The sequence below is a fragment of the Barbus barbus genome (assembly GCF_936440315.1).
Source record: "Barbus barbus genome assembly, chromosome: 4".
NCBI lineage: Eukaryota > Metazoa > Chordata > Actinopteri > Cypriniformes > Cyprinidae > Barbus > Barbus barbus.
The window spans coordinates 1,576,150-1,596,300 of NC_136732.1; the positions used below are offsets into that span (position 1 = coordinate 1,576,150).

General features: G+C 37.3%; 2 protein-coding genes across 3 annotated transcripts; both read left to right on the top strand.

Annotated features, from left to right (window-relative positions):
- The first annotated feature begins 3,974 nt into the window (after positions 1–3,974).
- Positions 3,975–7,955, top strand: LOC306866978 (uncharacterized protein). Of its 2 annotated transcripts, XM_079412442.1 has the most exons (3): positions 3,975–4,264; positions 6,384–6,515; positions 6,725–7,955. In XM_079412442.1, exons 2-3 carry the CDS (start codon positions 6,404–6,406, stop codon positions 7,651–7,653), a joined length of 1,041 nt encoding a protein of 346 aa, XP_079268568.1. In that variant the 5' UTR covers positions 3,975–4,264; positions 6,384–6,403; the 3' UTR covers positions 7,654–7,955. The 2 variants fall into 2 exon arrangements, with proteins under 2 accessions (XP_079268568.1, XP_079268567.1); XM_079412441.1 differs by lacking the exon at positions 6,384–6,515 and having other exon boundaries at positions 4,061–4,264.
- Positions 7,956–13,663: 5,708 nt separating this feature from the next.
- Positions 13,664–14,919, top strand: LOC306861589 (uncharacterized protein; the record flags this gene model as incomplete). The annotated part of the gene is made up of 2 exons (XM_079403957.1): positions 13,664–14,210; positions 14,248–14,919. Exons 1-2 carry the CDS (start codon positions 13,728–13,730, stop codon positions 14,917–14,919), a joined length of 1,155 nt encoding a protein of 384 aa, XP_079260083.1. The 5' UTR covers positions 13,664–13,727.
- Between the last annotated feature and the right edge of the window lie 5,232 nt (positions 14,920–20,151).

Here is a 20,151-nt window from a genome sequence, read left to right on the forward strand (position 1 = left end):
CAGCATTCATTGCACACAAGTACACACAGCTGTCTCAATCACACGCTCACACCTGAGAACCATCTCACAATCACGCACCCTTTACAAACCATGGACTTCTTTTCACACATGGCTGTGTATTGTTCTGTGTATAGCACTCCCCAAGTGTTAGCTGCCTTACTGAGCAGTCTGTGTTTTCTAAGTCCAAGTTTAGTTTGTTTTGTTTATAGTCTCGTTTCCCGCCATTGTATCGTGGATTTCAGTGTTGGGGAAAGTTACTTTTAAAAGTAATGCATTACAATATTGCGTTACTCCCTAAAAAAGTAGCTAATTACGTTACTTAACTTACGTAACTTTTGCGTTACTTTTTAAATATGAGCAGGTCTTGATTGCTTTTAATACAAGAAATTACATTAATACAAATGTAAAAGCCCTGTATCTTGTGAAGGAAAAGTAAATTCACGTCTGTAAATTAAGACTCAGGATAAGAAGGTTTAACACTCTTCAGCAATAAAATAACAATGAAGCACAATTGTTAGTTTATCTAAAGTCATTTTTGCTTATTAGTATGGCTGAACTGGATCATCAAAGGTCAGCAGCAAAGACATTGGTTAATAAAATGGGATTAGATACATTTGTGTTGTTTAACATATCTAATTATTGCAGTTTGCGTCATATTCTGAGTTTGCATTTCACTGTTTTAATTCATTTTGATGAATACTAAATCTGTTTTTTGCGAGTGGGATGAATTAATGCACATTCACATTTAGATGTATAGTAACAGCATGCTCACACAGCGCACTGTCAATCAATAAATGGGGAAAAAGTAACTGGCGTTACTTTTTTGAAAAAGTAACTCAGATATTTTCTTGTAAATTAAAAAGTAATGCGTTACTTTACTAGTTACTTGAAAAAAGTAATAGTATTACGTAACTCGCGTTACTTGTAATGCGTTACCCCCAACACTGGTGCATTTACCCTTGTCTCACCGTTTCGGACTCTGTGTTTACCTCGTTTGGATTATTGCTCAGGTTATCGGACTACCCCTCTTCTCAAGTCCTCTGGATATTGTTCACCGATCGAGGACCCACGCATGCCTTTGGATTACTCTTGTGTCTTGCCCGAGCCATACCCGTTTGCTGGTGTTTTGACCCTGTCTGTTATATGACTGTTTATTAATAAAAGCTTGCAAATGGATCCGCACATCTCTTGTCTCGTTCACCCCGTTACAATTATACAAAACGTTACTATTGTTTTATTTTGTTATTTGAACATTGTTACAAAATAAAATTATTTTGTTTTATTTTTCGTATTTCGTAATTACAGTCAGCTTGCAATCTGTCCCTTTGCGCCACCTGGCGGTTAACGACTTTAACACAAGACTGACTAAATCTACAAATTAGACATACCTAACACCCTGAACCTGAACCCCCCCCCGGGTCCGCACTGCCACAACTCGTTCTTGTTCCGAGTGAGTCTGCGTGGGAGGCGGGCGCTCTGACAAGGAGGCTAAAGGCCACGGCCTCTTGTATCAGTCGCCAGAGCGCCTCGTTTTGAGATCAGGGGAGTGAGGTTTACACGCAACCGCTCTTACTGGCCTACGTCGTTTACACGGACACGCTAACAAGGAGGCTAAATGGCTGCAGCCACTAACGTCTGTCATTAGTGCATCTCTTGAGATCAGGAGAGTGAGGCTTACCTGCACAGCACCGTCTCGCTGGCCAATCTGTCAAATCTGCTGTACTTTCGGACCCCAAGACTCAACTACTCTCTGCAATTCTCCAGCTGTGATCCTTGGAGAGTCTCAAACTCTCCTCCTCACCGTGCATTAGGACGATATAGACACACGTCCTTTTCCAGGCAGATTTGTAACATCTTTAGTTGACTGGAAGCTCTTAATTATTGCCCTGATGGGGGAAATGGGGATTTTATTAATGCTTCAGCTTTTCTTACAGCAACCTTCTAAATTTGTGAAGTTCAACAATCTTTTGCTGCAGATCAGAAATATATTCTTTGATTTTACTGCTTGTGATCAATCAGTGTTGGGTAAGTTACCAAAAAACTGTAATCCACTACAAATTACTAATTACTTCTTTAAAATTGTAATTTGATTACACTACTTGATTACTGCATTTAAAAAGTAATCCGATTACTAATTACTTTACTTTACTTTTCAAGTCATCAAACCTAAAAATTACACTACAAAGAAAAACGCATAGTTCTTTCATTAATTTCATATTGACTGAAAAAATACACAAGTATGCCTATTATTTGTATTCACTCCCAATATCAACAAAACTTTTTCTTTTTTTGGTTTTGTAAAATAAAGAAAACAAATAGGGTGCGCTTTCTGCATTCTCAGTCTCGTGAATATCTTCCTGATCACTAGAATTGAGAAATACAGTAGCCTATATCTAAAGAAAGCTTCTATAAGAAAGTGTCTATTATTATGTCATGCGAAAATAAATATTCTCTGATAAAATAATCCGTATGAAACCAATGCAAGGTCCAGTCTTTCCTATCTGAGCTCAGCTATAATGTGATCATGGCCTATAAGATAATCATGCATCTAAATGTTGTAGGACTCATTTTAGCTGCCATTCTCCGGTGATTTATTAAAGGGCATACTGACTGATTTTTACTTCATATTTTTTTACCACTGCATTTGTAACTTAAGTAATTTTATTGACATAAGTAACTGTAATCAAATTACATAAATTTAAAATGTAACTCATTGCTTTACTGTGTTACCAGGAAAAGTAATTAGATTACAGTAACACGTTATACCCAACTCTGCTTGTAACAACAAATCATGATTCACCAAAATCTTTCGTACAACTTGTTCTAAATATACAAAAAATATTATTAGATTTATATTTCATCTTAAATTTATGTTTGATCATACAGTAAGAACAGCTGTAATCTGCCTCTGTATGAAAGCTGTTCATTGTGACTGAGGTTTTAGTGAAGGGCAGAGAGGATTGTTTTAAGGCCAGGAAATTAGTTTTAGTTTTCATAACTAACTAATTGTTTTATGTGTTATTGAAGAGCAGAGGGGACTTTTATTTTGCTCTGGCGGCGTGACGTCATAGGGCTGCGCGCGCTCCTGCGTCTGTTGTGATTCGGCTCAAGAAAGGTCTGTGTTTTTTTAAGTATTTAAACTGTTTAAACTGATAGAAACCGTTCAGTCAATTGTATAGTTTTTAAGCTATGCAAGATTAATGATTTGCTATTGAATGTGACATTGTAATGCTTTATGTAACATTAATAAGCGTTGTTTTGTGAGAGTAACTGCATCTGCTCATCTGTGTCCTGAATCAGTTTATCATCAACACTAATTAACTCACTTCTCAGCAGCGACGGATAAATTAGCTTTTTGAGACTCTAATGAATCGGTTTCTTCTCAAATGATTCAGTGACTCGATTGAATCGTTTACTTCTCAGGTGATTCAGTGACTCGATTGAATCGGTTTCTTCTCAGATGATTCAGTGATTCGAATCTCCTCTCGCGGATCACCTGCTGGTCAAAGCTGTGTAAATGCAGCGAGAGCAACAATCACAACTCTTACAACCCAGCTGAACATGTCCTGATGCTGGTGTGATTTACTGTATAATCTACACATTCTGATTTACTGTATATAGGGGAGAGCGGGGCACAAAGTAACACTTTCTCAAATTGTGTAAATCCACTTCGTGTTCAGAGTATAATTTCACACTTGTCTAGTACAAATGTGTCGCTTTGTTTCATAAATACAGTGTATATGTTTATCTTTATTTACCCTCACATATTTGTAACAGCTGAGGGGCACTTTGTAACATGACCATATGACAGCCTAAAATGTGATCTGATCTTATGAAAAAAATATACAAGATAAACTAAAATATTTTGTCATTAAAATACAATAATTATTTATTTTAAATAAAATAATGGCGTTTTTTAATAATTAAAAGAAATCAGATTTTTCAGTTTGACAATGAACACATTGCAACCGTGCCATCACAACTAAATATGAACTGTCTGTATAGTTTGTTCTCTTTTATGAGTTTGCAGCGCTAGTTTTGAGTGTTTTTGTCTAATCAGGTGACTCCCTTACTAGTGTGCTGGCTACTGAACTAGGGAGCTGATGGAGAGATTCATTGTTCTCTTCAGATAAACTCCTGCTGAAGCGACTGAGATCCTCGTGACACACTGTTATAGAGATGGAGATTATTAAAGAGGAGAGTCAAGACTTCAGGATTGAAGCAGTGTTTAGTCTGAAACAAGAAGAGACTGAGGAACAAACAGGTTGGTTTCTTTCTCAAAGCTTCACTCACTCATCTGATCCAGGTATTAAAATGAAGAATGTGGTATGGGTGTCTTAATTAAAGAGGTTTTATTTGACACGGAGCCTCACGTGGACACACATGTAGAGATCACATGACCAGACTAATACTAAGATCTCACTTCAGTGTTGGACATTTGTTATTTTGACGTCACCCAGTAAATCAGGGGAAATAACACAAGTGATAGAAGTAGCCGAAACAAGTAATTTGTGTAACATTACACCCAATATCTACTTACTAACTAAAGACAACACAAACCATTCATTTCTGTTACTTACTTATGAAACAGTATCTAACAAAACATTTACTTTGCCTGAGGCAAACCTTGTCATCAGTTGTTTTTTCTTTGAATCCTCACTGTATTAAACTGGTGTCTTTCAAACACAGCTTTGTTTCCATGCGGACTGATGCTGGCTTGGAGTTTTAAAATAAATATTAAATATCAATTTGGGTTTAAGCATTACACAAGTTTTCCCAGCAGCTCAAGCATACCTGTAGGCATGCTTGAGCATACCATTTGCTTGGACAAGTGAATTTATTGAAGGGTACTAGGCAACTAAATTCATTCACACTATATGCACAATATATGCACATTCATTATTAATTTGAAGTCAAAAATCTAGGTGTGATTCTGGAGACAGACCTTAGTTTCAGTAGTCATATCAAAGCAGTAACTAGATGCTGCTGCCAGGATTCTGACTAGAACCAGAAACTCTGAGCGTATCACACCAGTCCTCAGGTCCTTACACTGGCTTCCAGTTACATTTAGGATTGATTTTAAAGTACTTTTACTCGTTTATAAATCACTCAATGGCCCAGGACCTAAATATATTGCTGATATGCTCACTGAATATACAGATAAACATTAGATCAAGAACATAAGAGCAAAAAGACATATGAACATCTGGTGGATACAATAAAAAATTAAAAGTAATAAGTAAAAACAACATAAAATACATGAAAAGAAAATAATTTTAATAACTAAATAAATTGTATACAATCATACACAGTTATACAAATATTTTTCAACCATAAAAGTTCTAACTTGTTTATACATTTGTTTAGAATATTGGATGTTTTTAAGGCTTTTTTATTAGAGGAGATTCTTTGAAGTGATGAGTAAAGCAAAAGTAAATCAGAAGAGAACATTTTACAATTATGTTTGTGGAGACTAAATCTCGGGAGCGAAACACATGTTGCGGGAGCAGGCAGAAATGGTCAGAAATTCAGCGGGAGCGGGATCAAGAAAACAGACGAATCCCGGACATTTTGGGTGATTAATAAATCCCGGCAGGATGCATTTGTGTAGGTCCAAAAAGAGGACACGTCTGGGGAAAAGAGGACATATGGTCACCCTATAAGTTATACCCAACTATGTACGTCTCCATGAAAATCAGTGCACAACAATCCCTTTGGGTCCACTGTGTATTGAGCCACAGCCGTACTTTGTCCATTTTGTTGGTTAATACTCAGACATTGGATCAAATGGTTTTCAGTTTTCACATCTTTTAGGCTATGTTTACACTAGTGCGTTTTCGCATGACGGTAAATGATTTGTATGTGATTTTCATGAGATTCTACCTATTTTCTTAACAATACAGAGTGTTTATGGGATGTAACGATCAGCTTGATATAAAAGGCTACAAATAACATTTCAACAACATTATATGTCCAAAATACATAGATCGCAGTTGGAAGTTATTACAAGCACTAGATGGTGGTTTTCACTCATGTGGCGTAGACCGAGATCTTTTCTGAAGCGCAGCGGAAATGCCAGTATGGACGAGGATAGTTTGCATTGTAAAATGCCATTTTGAAATGAAAAGCACTAGTGTAAATGTAGGCTACATCTATGAGGGTCAGATGCTTACGCACTACAGCCTCACGTGTGAGCCGTCTCTGGGCATCGGTGTAAACTAGCGCAGACCAATCGACATGTATGACAGCAAAGTACCACAAGCAGATGCTCCGCAAGCTTTCGAATCACTCTCGCGGTACATTGATGTCAAATGACGATCATCCTGCTTACTTCTGTGTCAGGTCAAACACTCCTAATGCTTTTTTCTTGCTTAACCCCTCAGGTATCAACCTTTAGTACCAAATGACAAGACATTTTTCAATACTCGATGGTATCGAGGCAATGCGGTCGGTGCCTAAAAAGTATTGTATTCGATACCCAGCCCTAGTTACAAGCGGTTTGCTAACTAACTTAGGTATGTCCTAAAGAAAGTGCCTAGTTAAAAATATTGAGAATATTATAAGTAGTTTAGTACTTATAAGCTCTAGTATGCATGTTGGTGGTTGGATAGCTGCTGATATAGACAGCTAATTCCTCTCACGCAAGCTTTCATGTTCGTTTTCACATCTTTTGCTTTGTGGCTTCAAACTGTGGTTAACTTGTATTTGTCTTTTTTTGCTTTAGACCTGCTGGTGCTGAAAGAGGAGAATCAAGATCCGAATGAACTGGAACAGACAGATCAGTACGAGAAACACCATGATTTAATAACTGGTGAAAAAGCCACACAGTCTAAAATGGCATCTATACGAAAAAGAGCTCAGAAAACCAAATCTAACAGCTCTTTCACCTGCCATGATTGTGGAAAGAGTTTCGATGAAAAAGGAAAACTTCAAGTGCACATGAGAGTTCACACTGGAGAGAGGCCATATCCCTGCCAACAGTGTGAAAAGAGCTTTGCTCAACAAGGATCCCTTAAAAGGCACATGAGAACTCACACAGGAGAGAAGCCTTACACCTGCCAACAGTGTGGAAACGGTTTCACTCAAAAAGGATCTCTTAAGTATCACATGAGAACACACTCAGGAGAGAAGCCTTTCACTTGCCATCAGTGTGGAAAGAGTTTCTCTCAAAAAGTACACATTCAAAGACACATGAGAACTCACTCAGGAGAGAAGCCTTACACTTGCCGTCAATGTGGAAAGAGTGTTACACAGAAAAGCAGCCTTCAATCTCACATGAGCATTCACACTGGAGAGAAGCCTTATACATGCGAGCAGTGTGGAAAGAGTTTCCCTGCAAAACAAAACCTTAAAGTCCACATGAGAGTTCACACTGGAGAGAAGCCTTACACTTGCAAGTATTGTGGAAAGAGTTTCGCAAATGCATACTCCCGTAATTACCACATGAGGATTCACACTGGACAGAATGTGTTCACATGTGATCGTTGTGGAAAGAGTCTCGCGACAGAATTCAACCTTAAGTGTCACAAGATTATTCACACTGGAAAGAAACCCTTCAAATGTGATCAGTGTGGAAGGCATTTCATACACAAGGTGAGACTTAATTACCACAAGAAGACACATTTAGCAGAGAAATGCTGTAAATGTGCTTAGTGTGGAAAGAGTTTAAATGATAAAGGTAGCCTCAATACTCGCATTAAAAAACTACACACTGGAGAGAAGTTTCTCACAAATAGAAAATGTTAAAATTCACATGAAATGTGTGGAATCATGTGAAGAAAGCCACATGAGATTTCACCCAGGGGAAAACCATTTTACATGCCACTCATTTCAAAGGAAACCTGAAGACTCAACATAGGAGTTCACGCTGGAGAGAAGCCTTTCACTTGTTTCTGTGTGTTCCTGAAACATTCAAGAACATTCTGGAAAAAAATGTGTGAATGTGACAAGAAGCAAAAAAAAGAAATAAAGAAGTAAGTTTAAAAATCACCAGCATATTCACTCTGGAGGAAGGCCCATTAACTGTGATCAATGTAATGCATTTCTTTTGACATTAAACCTGACCTCATTAAACACACCTGAGAAGTTGCCCTGCAATTTAAAATGGCACCAAAAAATAGGTATCTGTTTGAAATTAAGATCCTCCTTAGGATCCTTCCTACCCGGTTGAAGGAGGAGGGATCCTCCGACGTCCGCAAAACCCGGAAGTCGGTGTTTGTGAATTTGGACAGCCTACCCTTCTTTCAGTTCCCTCCCTTACCCGTTGCTCATATCCTGTCGCCTAGCAACCGTGACAGCGCCAAGCAAGAAGCGGGAAAATGGACAAACAAAGAGTTATTCTCCTCATTTTAATTCTTTTGGAAGAAATAAAGCAATTAAATAAATTAAATACTTTCTTTGCTCGTTGTCGGAGAGTTTTTTATATCAGACTACAAGACAGTCACATCCAGGTAAGCCATTATAGCCTATTTTTATTTGTTTTAAGTATTCTACTAATTTCTCCTACAAATTCATTGAGCCGAAGCATAAACTTTAGCTTGTTTTGTCAGAGAAACTCCTCTCCCACTCCGCTACCGCTCGCTTCGTCCGCCATTACGCTCTGCCGAAAAGAATTATGGGATAGGTAGGACGGGAAAGGATCCACCACACCCATCCTTCCAATTCGGGGAAAAGGAGGACGTATTTGTGGGCCGCATTTGAAGGATCCTACGAATTTGGACAGCCTTCGTCGCGGCGCTGTGACGTAACATCCTTCAAATGAGTACTCCGAAGGATGCAGACCCTGAATTTGGACACAGCCTAAGACTGCGCTCACACCACAGCTGAATGTGTGCCATAATTGATTATGGCACCTAGCCACGTCTTGTATTTGTATTGTTAACTTTTTTATACTTGTCTTTAGGCTTTTTTACTTATATATACTGTATATATATAGATCTCCTGTGTCCACACCTGACTGTTTTGTGTTCTTTAATTTACACAAATAGCTAGCGAAACAAATGTTAAAAGTCAAGGGAAATTTGCTGACTGGGTAGTAACAAAGTGAGTTGGTGTGCGAGGTGCGATATAGATTCCCGTTTAGAGTCCCTCAAGTCATCCCTGATGTGCCTTTGCAAATGCTAAAAAGAAAGAAAGAAAAATACCATTCAGCCCTTAAATCATTTGCACTTACTCTGCCATTCTACTCAAGGCCTACAATTATGTCAGAAAGGGGGGTGGTGATGGCGCAGTTTTTTTCCCATACTTCTTTGCAAAATTGCTCAAGCTCAGTAAGATTGGATAGAGAAAGTCTGTGAGCAGCAATTTTCAAGTCTTGCCACAGATTCTCAATTGGATTCAGGTCTGGACTTTGACTGGGCCATTCTAACACATGACTATGCTTTGATCTAAACCATTCCATTGTAGCTCTGGCTGTATGTTTAGGGTCGTTGTCCTGCTGGAAGGTGAACCTCTGTCCCAGTTTCAAGTCTTTTGCAGACTCTTAACAGGTTTTCTTCTAAGATTGCCCTGTATTTGGCTCCATCCATCTTCCCATCAACTCTGATCAGCTTAGCTTCCCTGTCCCTTTTGAAGAAAAGCATCCCCACAACATGATGCTGTCACCACCATGTTTGACGGTGGGGATGGTGTGTTCAGGGTGATGTGCAGTGTTAGTTTTCCGCCACAAATAGCATTTTGCATTTAGGCCAAAGTGTTCAATTTTGGTTTCATCTGACCAGAGCACCTTCTTCCACATGTTTGCTGTGTCCCCCACATGGCTTGTGGCAAACTGCAAACGGGACTTATTATGGCTTTCTTTCAACAATGGCTTTCTTCATGCCACTCTTCCATAAAGGCCAGATTTGTGGAGTGCACGACTAATAGTTGTCCTGTGGACAAATTCCCCCACCTGAGCTGTGGATCTCTGCAGCTCCTCCAGAGTTACCATGGGCCTCTTGGCTGCTTCTCGGATTAATGCTGCTCTTGCCCGGCCTGTCAGTGTAGGTGGACGGCCATGTCTTGGAAAGTTTGCAGTTGTGCCATATTCTTTCCATTTTCGGATGATGGATAGAACAGTGCTCCATGAGATGTTCAAAGCTCGGGATATTTTTTTTATAACCTAACCCTGCTTTAAAGTACTCCACAATTTTATCCCTGAGCTGTCTGGTGTGTTCCTTGGACTTCATGATGCTGGTTGTTCCCTAATGTTCCCTAACAAACCTCTAAGAGCTTCACAGAACAGCTACATTTATACTGAGATTAAATTACACACAGGTGGACTCTTTACTAATTAGGTGACTTCTGAAAACAATTGGTTCCACTGGATTTTAGTTAGGGGTGTCAGATTAAAGGGGGCTGAATACAAATGCACACCACACTTTTCAGATATTTATTTGTAAAAAAAATTTGAAAAACCATTTATAATTTTCGTTCCACTTCACAGTTATGTGCCACTTTGTGTTGGTCTGTGACATAAAATCTCAATAAAATACATTTACGTTTGTGGTTGTAATGTCACAAAATGTGAAAAATTTCAAGGGGTGTGAATACTTTTGCAAGACATTGTATGCGGGACCACTAACATCACAGTTATGGTACTTGCTGACCTACAAATTTAGCCAAGACCAACTTGAGCTGTTTTTTGCTGCCATTCGCTCAGCTAATGGATATAACAACAATCCAACAGCAAGGCAGTTCAAGTCAGCAAGACATGGCTTCAAAATCAGTGGAAACTGCTTTCCACTGAACAGCACAGTGGTACTGGAGGCTACACCTTCTGATAATAGGCTAACTTCCGTCAACATAGCCAACATGACCACCTGCTTGCACAGGGAGTGTGCCTTGCAACCATGGAGACATTTGTGAGAGACGATTCAGAAGATATTTACTTGGGTGCTGAAGCATTTCCTGCCATAGCCGATACGCGATTTCCTGATCAATCCCCAGCTGGGAGCAGTAAGAAACGGTCAGATTAGATAGAAATTGATTTCAATGATCTTTTAGCACAGGGACCCAAGCATCTCCAGGATAAGAAGGAACGAAGGAAATTGACCTACAAGAGAACTGGAGGACCAAAAGATCTCCTTCAAAATGAGAGCAATCCTGAGGTTAATGAGGAAACAAGAATTGATGAATAAAAGAAAAATGAAGTTAATGAGGGAAATACTTAAGTTGTATGATTTTTCAGCTGAATTACAAATGGTAACAATTGATTTGGAAACGATAGAACTTCAAACTCCCATCATAGACATATAAATGTCAGATGCTATATTAAAAAGTATGTGCTGTATATTTAAGAGCACGGGTATTGATTGCTTTGTGGTTACAATTGTTATGTGGTTATTTTGCTTATTTTGAAAAAGAGCGGTCGAAACTAGGAGATGCAGCTTGCAACCTGCTTGCAGAATGGAACTTCTAGTCGAAACTGAGACTTAAGGTGTTGTTTGCACCTGCTAGAGGTGTGATATGGTGGTTCAGACAAGTGTATACAAAGATCCGCGCATGTTTTGTAAGGTGGTGCGATTTTCCTTATAGTTTAAAATGGCAATATACTCGCTTGCTATCAAGAGGTGTTATATTTTTTCTGTTAAACTTCCGACCCTGTCTTGTGCGGCGTCTGTAGCAAAGGTTACATTTCCTGCCTGCACGAGCAGGGGAGACAAAAACAGACAGGGGCGGAAGAGGGGAAAATGATGGGAGGTTTTGTTATGTGATTAATGCAAATGATATGCAAGGCTTTACTCGCTGTTATTTTTGTTTTTCATAAAACGAAGCCATTCGTTAACCTTTGTAAACAAGTCTCTGAGTGATTAATAAATAATAAGTAGTCATCAGAACCTGAATAAAACCTTGTTACGAGCTCCAAGAGGCCCGCGGCTGAGCCAGGACGGACAACGGAGGAAAGGATGGGAGACTTCTGCTAATATCAACTCAGCCGAAAGGTGATTATATATCTGCTGATTATGACCCATTTATGAGTGTGATAGATGAGAATCAGAGGTTTTAGCCCTTTAATCCGGTATATAGTATAGCTATTGAATTGAATAAATCCTGGTATCCCCATGATTGCAATGTGCTACTTTAAGATTCTCTCTTTCTCTTTAATATGCATTAAATTCATCATAACATGCTTCAGTGTCCCCTATTCTACCGTGCGTGCATCACACAAACCTCAAGTTTAGAGGCATACTAAATCTTTACTGTTACATAAATGTCAAATTTGCATGCCATATTAATCATACAACACTATTATGCATAACTTAACAAGAATCAACAATAACATTTTATTAGATTTTTAACCTTGTGGACGTTTTGGTCTGGTGTGCTTGCCTGACTTTTCAGATGTTCGCCGCCATCTTGACATTTCTATGTAATGTGTTTCTCTTCTGACACCACCAGATGGCAGTGTAACGCCAGGTCGTAGGAGGTTAATATCCTAATGATTTTTGGCATTAAAAAATCGATCATTTTGACCCATATTGTTGTTATATTGTATTGTTGGCTATTGTTACAAATATACCCGTTGTACGTATCTGGTTTTGTGATCCAGGGTCACATGGCAATACGACCTGAGTTTGACTCCACCTTCTCCAAACTCGTTCTTCTCCTTTTTTTAAAAAATTTTTTAATATTGAATATCAGCTTGGAAAGGTTTTTATTTTAAATAAACATTAAGAAAAAAAGTGGAAATATATTATACTTAATTTTAAGTAATACATTTTAAGTAAGTATAAATAGCATCTAAAAACTATTTACACTTACAATAAATAATGAAATAAAATAAGAATACTTTCACTATTTGTAATTAGTGCAAAGAAAACGCTTTTTTGTGCAACTAGTGATAGATTGACTCCTGCCATTCAAAAATGATAAGTTAGATCTATGCTCCAGATTTATAGATTTCATGACTCAATTCAATTCACAAACTTTCAAATGATTTCCAATTTAAATGTGATTCAATATTGATTCAATTTTAATTATTGCAGACAGGTCAAGAGGTTTTCCTTTTATGCATTTATCTCAGCCATCCATGATAACAATGACACCCACATACTTGCCTAAACAATAAATAAATACAAATCCAGCCCTGATTCTGTACCCCCATTTCAGATTTAACATGTCTGCAACATGTTGATTCAACAATAAGTTCTTTAATGACTTGAAAATTATTTTGCACATCTTTACAGACATATGCAATATTTGATTTTGAAATATTTAAAGACATTTCCTCATCATTTTGACAGTCACCTCTGACAGCTGATTACTCTTCATTGTAACTGAATCCTCAGTACTCACAACTTGATGTCTTTTTTTATAACTGATGTCAGATGCATTGAAGCTATTCTAGCTTAACGGTAAATGATGATTTCCTGAAATCAATGGATATCTGTGCTCTGATTGTCTCTGATAGGCAGACTACATCCTAGTATTTGGACCTTGAATTTCTCTGGGAACCTCTATTCCAGCCTGCACCCTGATCAAAGTAAGTGACAAAGTTGAAGAATAGTGGCCTTCATTCATTTTTGATACAAAAACAGAACAGAAGCACATTCAGATATTACACTATAATATTTACAGACAAACAAAACAATGAGTGAGACAAAAAGAGAACGTTCAAGGCAATATCTAAGATCCTGGAGAGCAGCTAAACGTATTCTTCAAAAAACAACACTGATTTGGACAGTCTGGATGATCACTGCGAAACAGTCACAGAAAGTCAGTGGGATGCAGGTGATACCTTGGGTTCCATGGAGGACACAACATATCATCCATCTCCAGTGTCATCTGAAGCATCTCCAGTGTCCTCTGAAGCATCCTGCCCTTCGGAAGAAAATGACTGGGAGGATAACTTGGAGGAAGTCATGGGCCTGGGAGAAAATAAGGATGACACATCTGACCAGGAAGACAGCAAGGCTAGCTCATCCCTGGCAACAGACCTGGCATCCTGGGCTTCTCAGTTCCAAGTAAAAAGCAATGCCGTTGACCATCTGTTGAAAATTCTTCAAAAACATAGACATACTCATCTTCCATCTTCAGCCCGTACTCTGCTCAAAACACCCAGGCAAGTAACCGCAATCCAGAAGTGTGGCATGGAGTATTTGCATTACCCACTGCGTCAGCAATTGCTGGACAACCTGGAGAAGTACCCTGTTGGGAAGATTCTGAACAATGACACAATTAATCTGTCATTCAGCATTGATGGCCTGCCATTGTTCAAGAGCTCAGGGAAGGTTGTATGGCCTGCCATTGTTCAAGAGCTCAGGGAAGGTTGTATGGCCTGTCCTGTGTGCTGTTCACCTCAAGCCCATCATCATTTTTCCAACAACATTAACTTGTGGAAACAAGAAACCCACTGATCTGACCTTCCTAGACGATGTTATAGCAGACCTTAAAGATTTTCTGTCTAGTGGCTTTCAGTACAGGGAGAGAAATTTCACTATCAGTGTTCTCTGTATTGTGTGTGATGCTCCGGCAAAAGCCTTCACACGAGCCACAAAGCTGTGCTCCGGATACCATGGCTGTGATAAATGTGACCAGAAAGGTGAATGGTTTGGCAAAGTAACATATCCAGCCACAGAAAACCTCACCTTGCGCACAGATGCTTTATTTAGGAGCCAAGTTCAGCCTGAGCATCACAATAACAATACTCCATTCATCCAGCTGCCCATTGACCTGATCAAAAGCTTCCCAATTGACTACATGCATCAGGCATGCTTGGGGGTGATGAAGAGGCTTCTTGTCAGTTGGACCTGTGGAGAAAGAAGAGTCAGGCTCTCCACCTTGCAAAAACAGCAAGTCAGCTCCAGGTTGCTTCAACTGCGAAATCAAATACCTTCCATCTTTTCTCGCACCCCTCGAGGCCTGGATAAGCTTGAGAGATGGAAGATGGAAGAACAGAATTTCGTCAATTCATGCTTTATAGAGGCAAGCTTGTGTTGAAAGGAATTCTTGGGCATGACATGTACCATCATTTCTTGGCATTCAGTGTGGCAATGTGCTTTCTAGTTTCCCCAACACTGGTCGAAAAACACTCAGCATATGCTAGAAGCTTGCTGAGCTACTTTGTCAGTAGAGGACGAGAGCTCTATGGGAATGAGTTTATAGTGTACAACATCCACTCAACGCTCCACATCACTGATGATGCTGTACAATTCAATGGTCTGGACAACTGCAGTGCATTCAGTCAAGAAGATGGTACGAAGTGGAACACACCCTCTTAGCCAGATTGCCAACAGGATTGAGGAAAGACGAAAGACATCCACAGTTGAAAACAACAAAGACAGACAAACAAAGAAGAGTAAGGATAGAGCATTCATCCTAGATGATGACAATGGCTGCGAGATCACCAATGATGAGGAGAAAAATGGACATGTTCTTTGCAGGATATATCATAATCCTGCACCATTGTTCATGGAGCCCTGTCACTCATTTCTTCTGGGGGTGTATAACTACAACAAAAAACAAACAACAATGAGGTGGATCCCAAAAAAACTAATTGAAAAGAGAGCAATCAAGATTGAAAAAGATGACACTGTGACATTTATGGCCATCTTACATCAGCAGTAAATCTTTCATAATGTAAGAGAACTTTAACAAATGTGCATATTCTTTGAGATGCAATAAGCAATGTTTTTAGTAAATTACTGACCTTCCTCATCTCTTCCTTAGAATGTATTTCATCGTTGAATTCACGGAGGAGTCAACAGTTGGCATTGTAGCCCAGTGCTGGACATACCAGAAAAATGGGGTGCAAAAACATTTTTCTAACCTTCCGCATCAGCAATATAATCCTGATCAAAACATTAAAATCAAGAAATGTATATAATATTTAAAAAATGTCACTTACTACACATGCTAGCAACAATACAGCTACTGGCCACCTTCAAACCCAACTAAAAGAGCAAAAAAGGAAGAAATTCCAGATGAAGACAACTGGATTTCCAGGAAAATCTGTGTATTTGCAAATACTGGTAATGTTTAATTTATTTGAGGATACATTTAATTATCTGATTGTACATTATGATTATGTTTTTGCTTTACCATTGGCTTTATATTTTCAGACAATTTTGAGAAGGCCCTCAAGTGGTGCAAAGCAGCTGTAGAGAGTGAGGCTGACATCAACATAAAAACACCTGTCAGATATGATGACAGCAGCGATGGTATGCAATGTATTACATTCAGCCTTATGAGTATTGAGTATTGTGTAGTCCATTAAGATCTTCTGAAAGTGAAACAGAAAAATTCAGATCATTATCAACTTTCAAAGAATACATTGCTAATTGCACATTGATAATGTGTGATCTATTTAGATGAGACACGCACCCCCAATCAAAAGAAAGCATCAAGGTACCATTGTAAATTCCATTCAACAAAAGCCTAATTTTGCTGTTACAGCAATTTTGTAATTCAAGTCAAATGCAGCTGAAAGTAAATTAACATTGTGCATGCTATTCAGATGGAACATTTCCTAAAAAAAAGCAACAATTGGTGAGAAAAGGCCAAACAAAGGTATCATTATATTTGTATTCTTATTAAAATAACTAAACAAATTCTTTAAAATGAATGTTTAAAATAAAGATTTCCCTCACTAAAACAAAACTGTTATTTTACATTTCTTTGATACAGCACCAGAGGCAAAACTTCCAAACCCACCCCAACATAAACCAAGTACATTAGTAGAAACATTTCAAACATTATAGCACTGTGCCATGAATACATAACGTATATTTTTTGCAATTACAAGTAATTTTTTCCCTTTTTGTCTTTGTATGCTCAAATAGACAAAGTCAAAGATTCTTCCCAAAATCCCACCTGTGAGCATTCAGTTTCGACTCATCACATGATTTACCTAAAGGTAGAATTGAATAAATGATTTAATCAAACACTGAGGTGAATTCTCTAAGAATAAATGGGCCCACTGATAGTGACATCTTTGGTGTTCATAACCACCGCAATTTAATAGCCAAATTGACTAAAATAATTGCGCAAATCAGGCAAAATATGAAATACCACATGCAAAAGTGGCGTAACTCTTTTGTGAATTTGTCCCATTATTATATTTTCCAAGGTTAAAGTTGACAACTGTGGTTTTTATCATGTTTGCAGATGCTGATGAATCTCCCATATGCCATTCTGTCCCTGTGGCAGAGCATATAAACGATGGTAAAATGTCTAGTTTGCATTCAACATCTGTAAACTATATTTAGAATGACTTAAGGGTGATCACAAAACACAGTATAGACATCTTCATTGATTAGAACAGTTTCTTGAGAGATTAAATATGCGCTAGCCTGAAGTCAGTGAAAATACTCTTTGATAATGTAAATGTTCTTTGCTCTCTTTTTGAATATCCGTGCAAATGAAAATGTTATAAATAGTAGCTATATAGCGCAGACCAAAGATGAGTTTGAGGCACTTGACCACCGCCTTAAAGACTCTGATTTCAGAAAGAGAGTGGTGAGTATTTGGTTATTTCAGGGGGGCATGACACTTCCTTGATATTTTTAAAATAGAGTTTAAAATGAAGATTAACAAATCACACAACAAGAGTGTTGTTAGACGAGTAATTTTAAATCCTGGTCCCAGGGCCCCCGTGGGTCCTTAAAAGGTCTTAAATTTACATTTGTTTATTAAATTTAATGTCATAAAAAGTCTTTGCCCTAGACTTTGGCACTATTTGTCAATGAAACCACTAATTAAACCTTAATACAGCCAATCTTACAGTGCTCTACAGTGCAACCAATTCAATCGTATTTGCATTCACTGCTCAACCCACCGGCATGTGATCAGCTAGATAGAAAATCTGACCACGCCCCCGGCACTTATTATTTAAAAAATATATATTTATGACATTAACAGATATATCTTAACTTTTAATAATAATAATATCGTCCTGTAAAAATAAAAAGCAGCATTTAATAAACATGATAATAATAAATATAATACAATAAAAGTATGAATAGAATTGTTATTATTAAAGTACCTGTCAAAGGTTTGGAAACATTACATCTATTAATGATTTTGAAATAAATCTCTTATGCTCACCAAGGCTGCATTTATTTGATCAAAAGTAACAAAAAATAAATATTCATAAATCCAAGGCACTCAAGTAGTGTGAAAACAAATATAATAAAAAGCTTTTATTCACATGGCTTTAAAATGTAAAAACAACACATTTGTGCGCCGGACGCATTGCGGCTAACTCGCCTTCGTCTGGGTGTCGTAAAAACAATATAATATTATTACTAGTGCTATCAATCGATTAAAAAAATTTACTAATTAAATCACACATTTTGTTTCTGAAATTAAATTGATTAATCCCACCTAACATTACAATTTTTAAATATACTTTTATATTGCAATAATTTCACATTCAATCTTCCAATGAATGTACAAAGAACATACATTTTTTATATTTGTTTAATGGCATCTTTTTATGACTGAAGGCCAGTATCACTGATATCAATTAATACTGATTTCCCTATATATATAAAAAAAAAAAAATCCCCCAATATTTAACCATTGCCATTCAACTTTACATTATTAAGAGCTTTCAATTTGAACATTTATTAGACTTTAGAAATAACTTCTAATTTAAGTGAACTTAAAACAATCTTCACATAATCCCATTATAATAAATGTCATATTTACCTGTGCCCCTCAGCAGAAATATACAGAAATTGAATAAAGCAATAATAAAAAACAAAAACTTTACACCATTTAATAGGTTATCTGCCAGACGTTGCACCTTAATTATTGGGCAAAACCCAATATAAGTAATTCCTCCTAATTCCTAGTAAATAAAATCTATAAATTCCTCATAATTCCATCTCTGTGCACTTTTACATATACATTTAAATAAATTGGTTTAAATAAACATTTTAAATTAATGCTAAAATTCTGTACCATGTACTTTTTTAGTAAATATGTAAAAGTTCTGTATTAATATGTACAATTATGTAAGTTTCTACTTTTACATATTCAACGGCTAAATATTTTTTATCCAGGAATTTCCTGCTATGTTGGTGTTACTAAATAAATGTCACAGCAATGTGTCTTGAATACGTTTTGAATTAAGATGCTTCTCTTTCTTTTTGGAATTATTGCACGAGTAGAGATTTCATTAGTAGGTATGTGTTTAATTAATATCAATAAACCTAATATTATCCTATCGATTTAATTTGCTAAATCTTTGTCACTTATGTCACCTAAAGCCTATAGTTTCCTCACAATATGCAGCATTTAATCAGAAACCATCGTATATCATCACTGCAGTTAGCCTACCCACAAGAGATACAAGCTCAGATCAAAATCAAACTTACCTTTATCTTTGAGAGGATAAAAATTGGTCTACTATTCCTGAATAAAGAAACCGTTTCCCTGAGGGGGAAAAACACTTAATGGGAAAAAAAAGACAAAGTCAGTCGTTAGAATGAAACGTTATTTGATTAGATACTTGGCGGCAAATAACACAGCCAATCAGCAATCACTCCCTTGGAGCCATTTATGATTTGTTTCGCTGTTTCTGCGGGGTTAAGGCAGAGTTATTAATTCAGGTTGTGCTCCATTCAGCCGTTATCATACCTAATACGTTTGTGCTTAATATAACAGAAAACATTAGCTTTTTGCTAAAGTGACGTTGCCAGTTAGTAATAAGGACGTTCTGACATCGTTGAGGATCACTGGTTGTTTTAAATTAATTTCTATATCATTTTAAAATCCCTTGTTTTTATTATTTTTAATTCCTTGTTTTTATTGCTGCGATTATTATTTTAATGACTATTCACTTTCTTTTATGTAAAGCACTTTGAATTACCACTGTGTATGAAATGTGCTATATAAATAAACTTGCCTTGCCTTATCTTACGTGGCACATTTTCAGTAGATTCTTATGCCTTCGTGTTTCACTTTTTTTAAGAATTGCCTTGTAACACTTAACTCTTATCTAAGAGTTCAAATGAAAACGACTAACCTGTTGTTCTGTTGTTTCTTTAGGATCGCCTGCCAGTAGGCCTACCTGTAGAAATGGAGTAGTTCTCGCCTGGACAGTTCTACGTTCCTAGTGGTCCATTTCTTTCTTCGTTCAAACAATATAATATTAATATATACAAAATAATTATAATATAATTTTAATATGTACTGTTTTCAAAAACAAAATAAATGAGCTGGAGT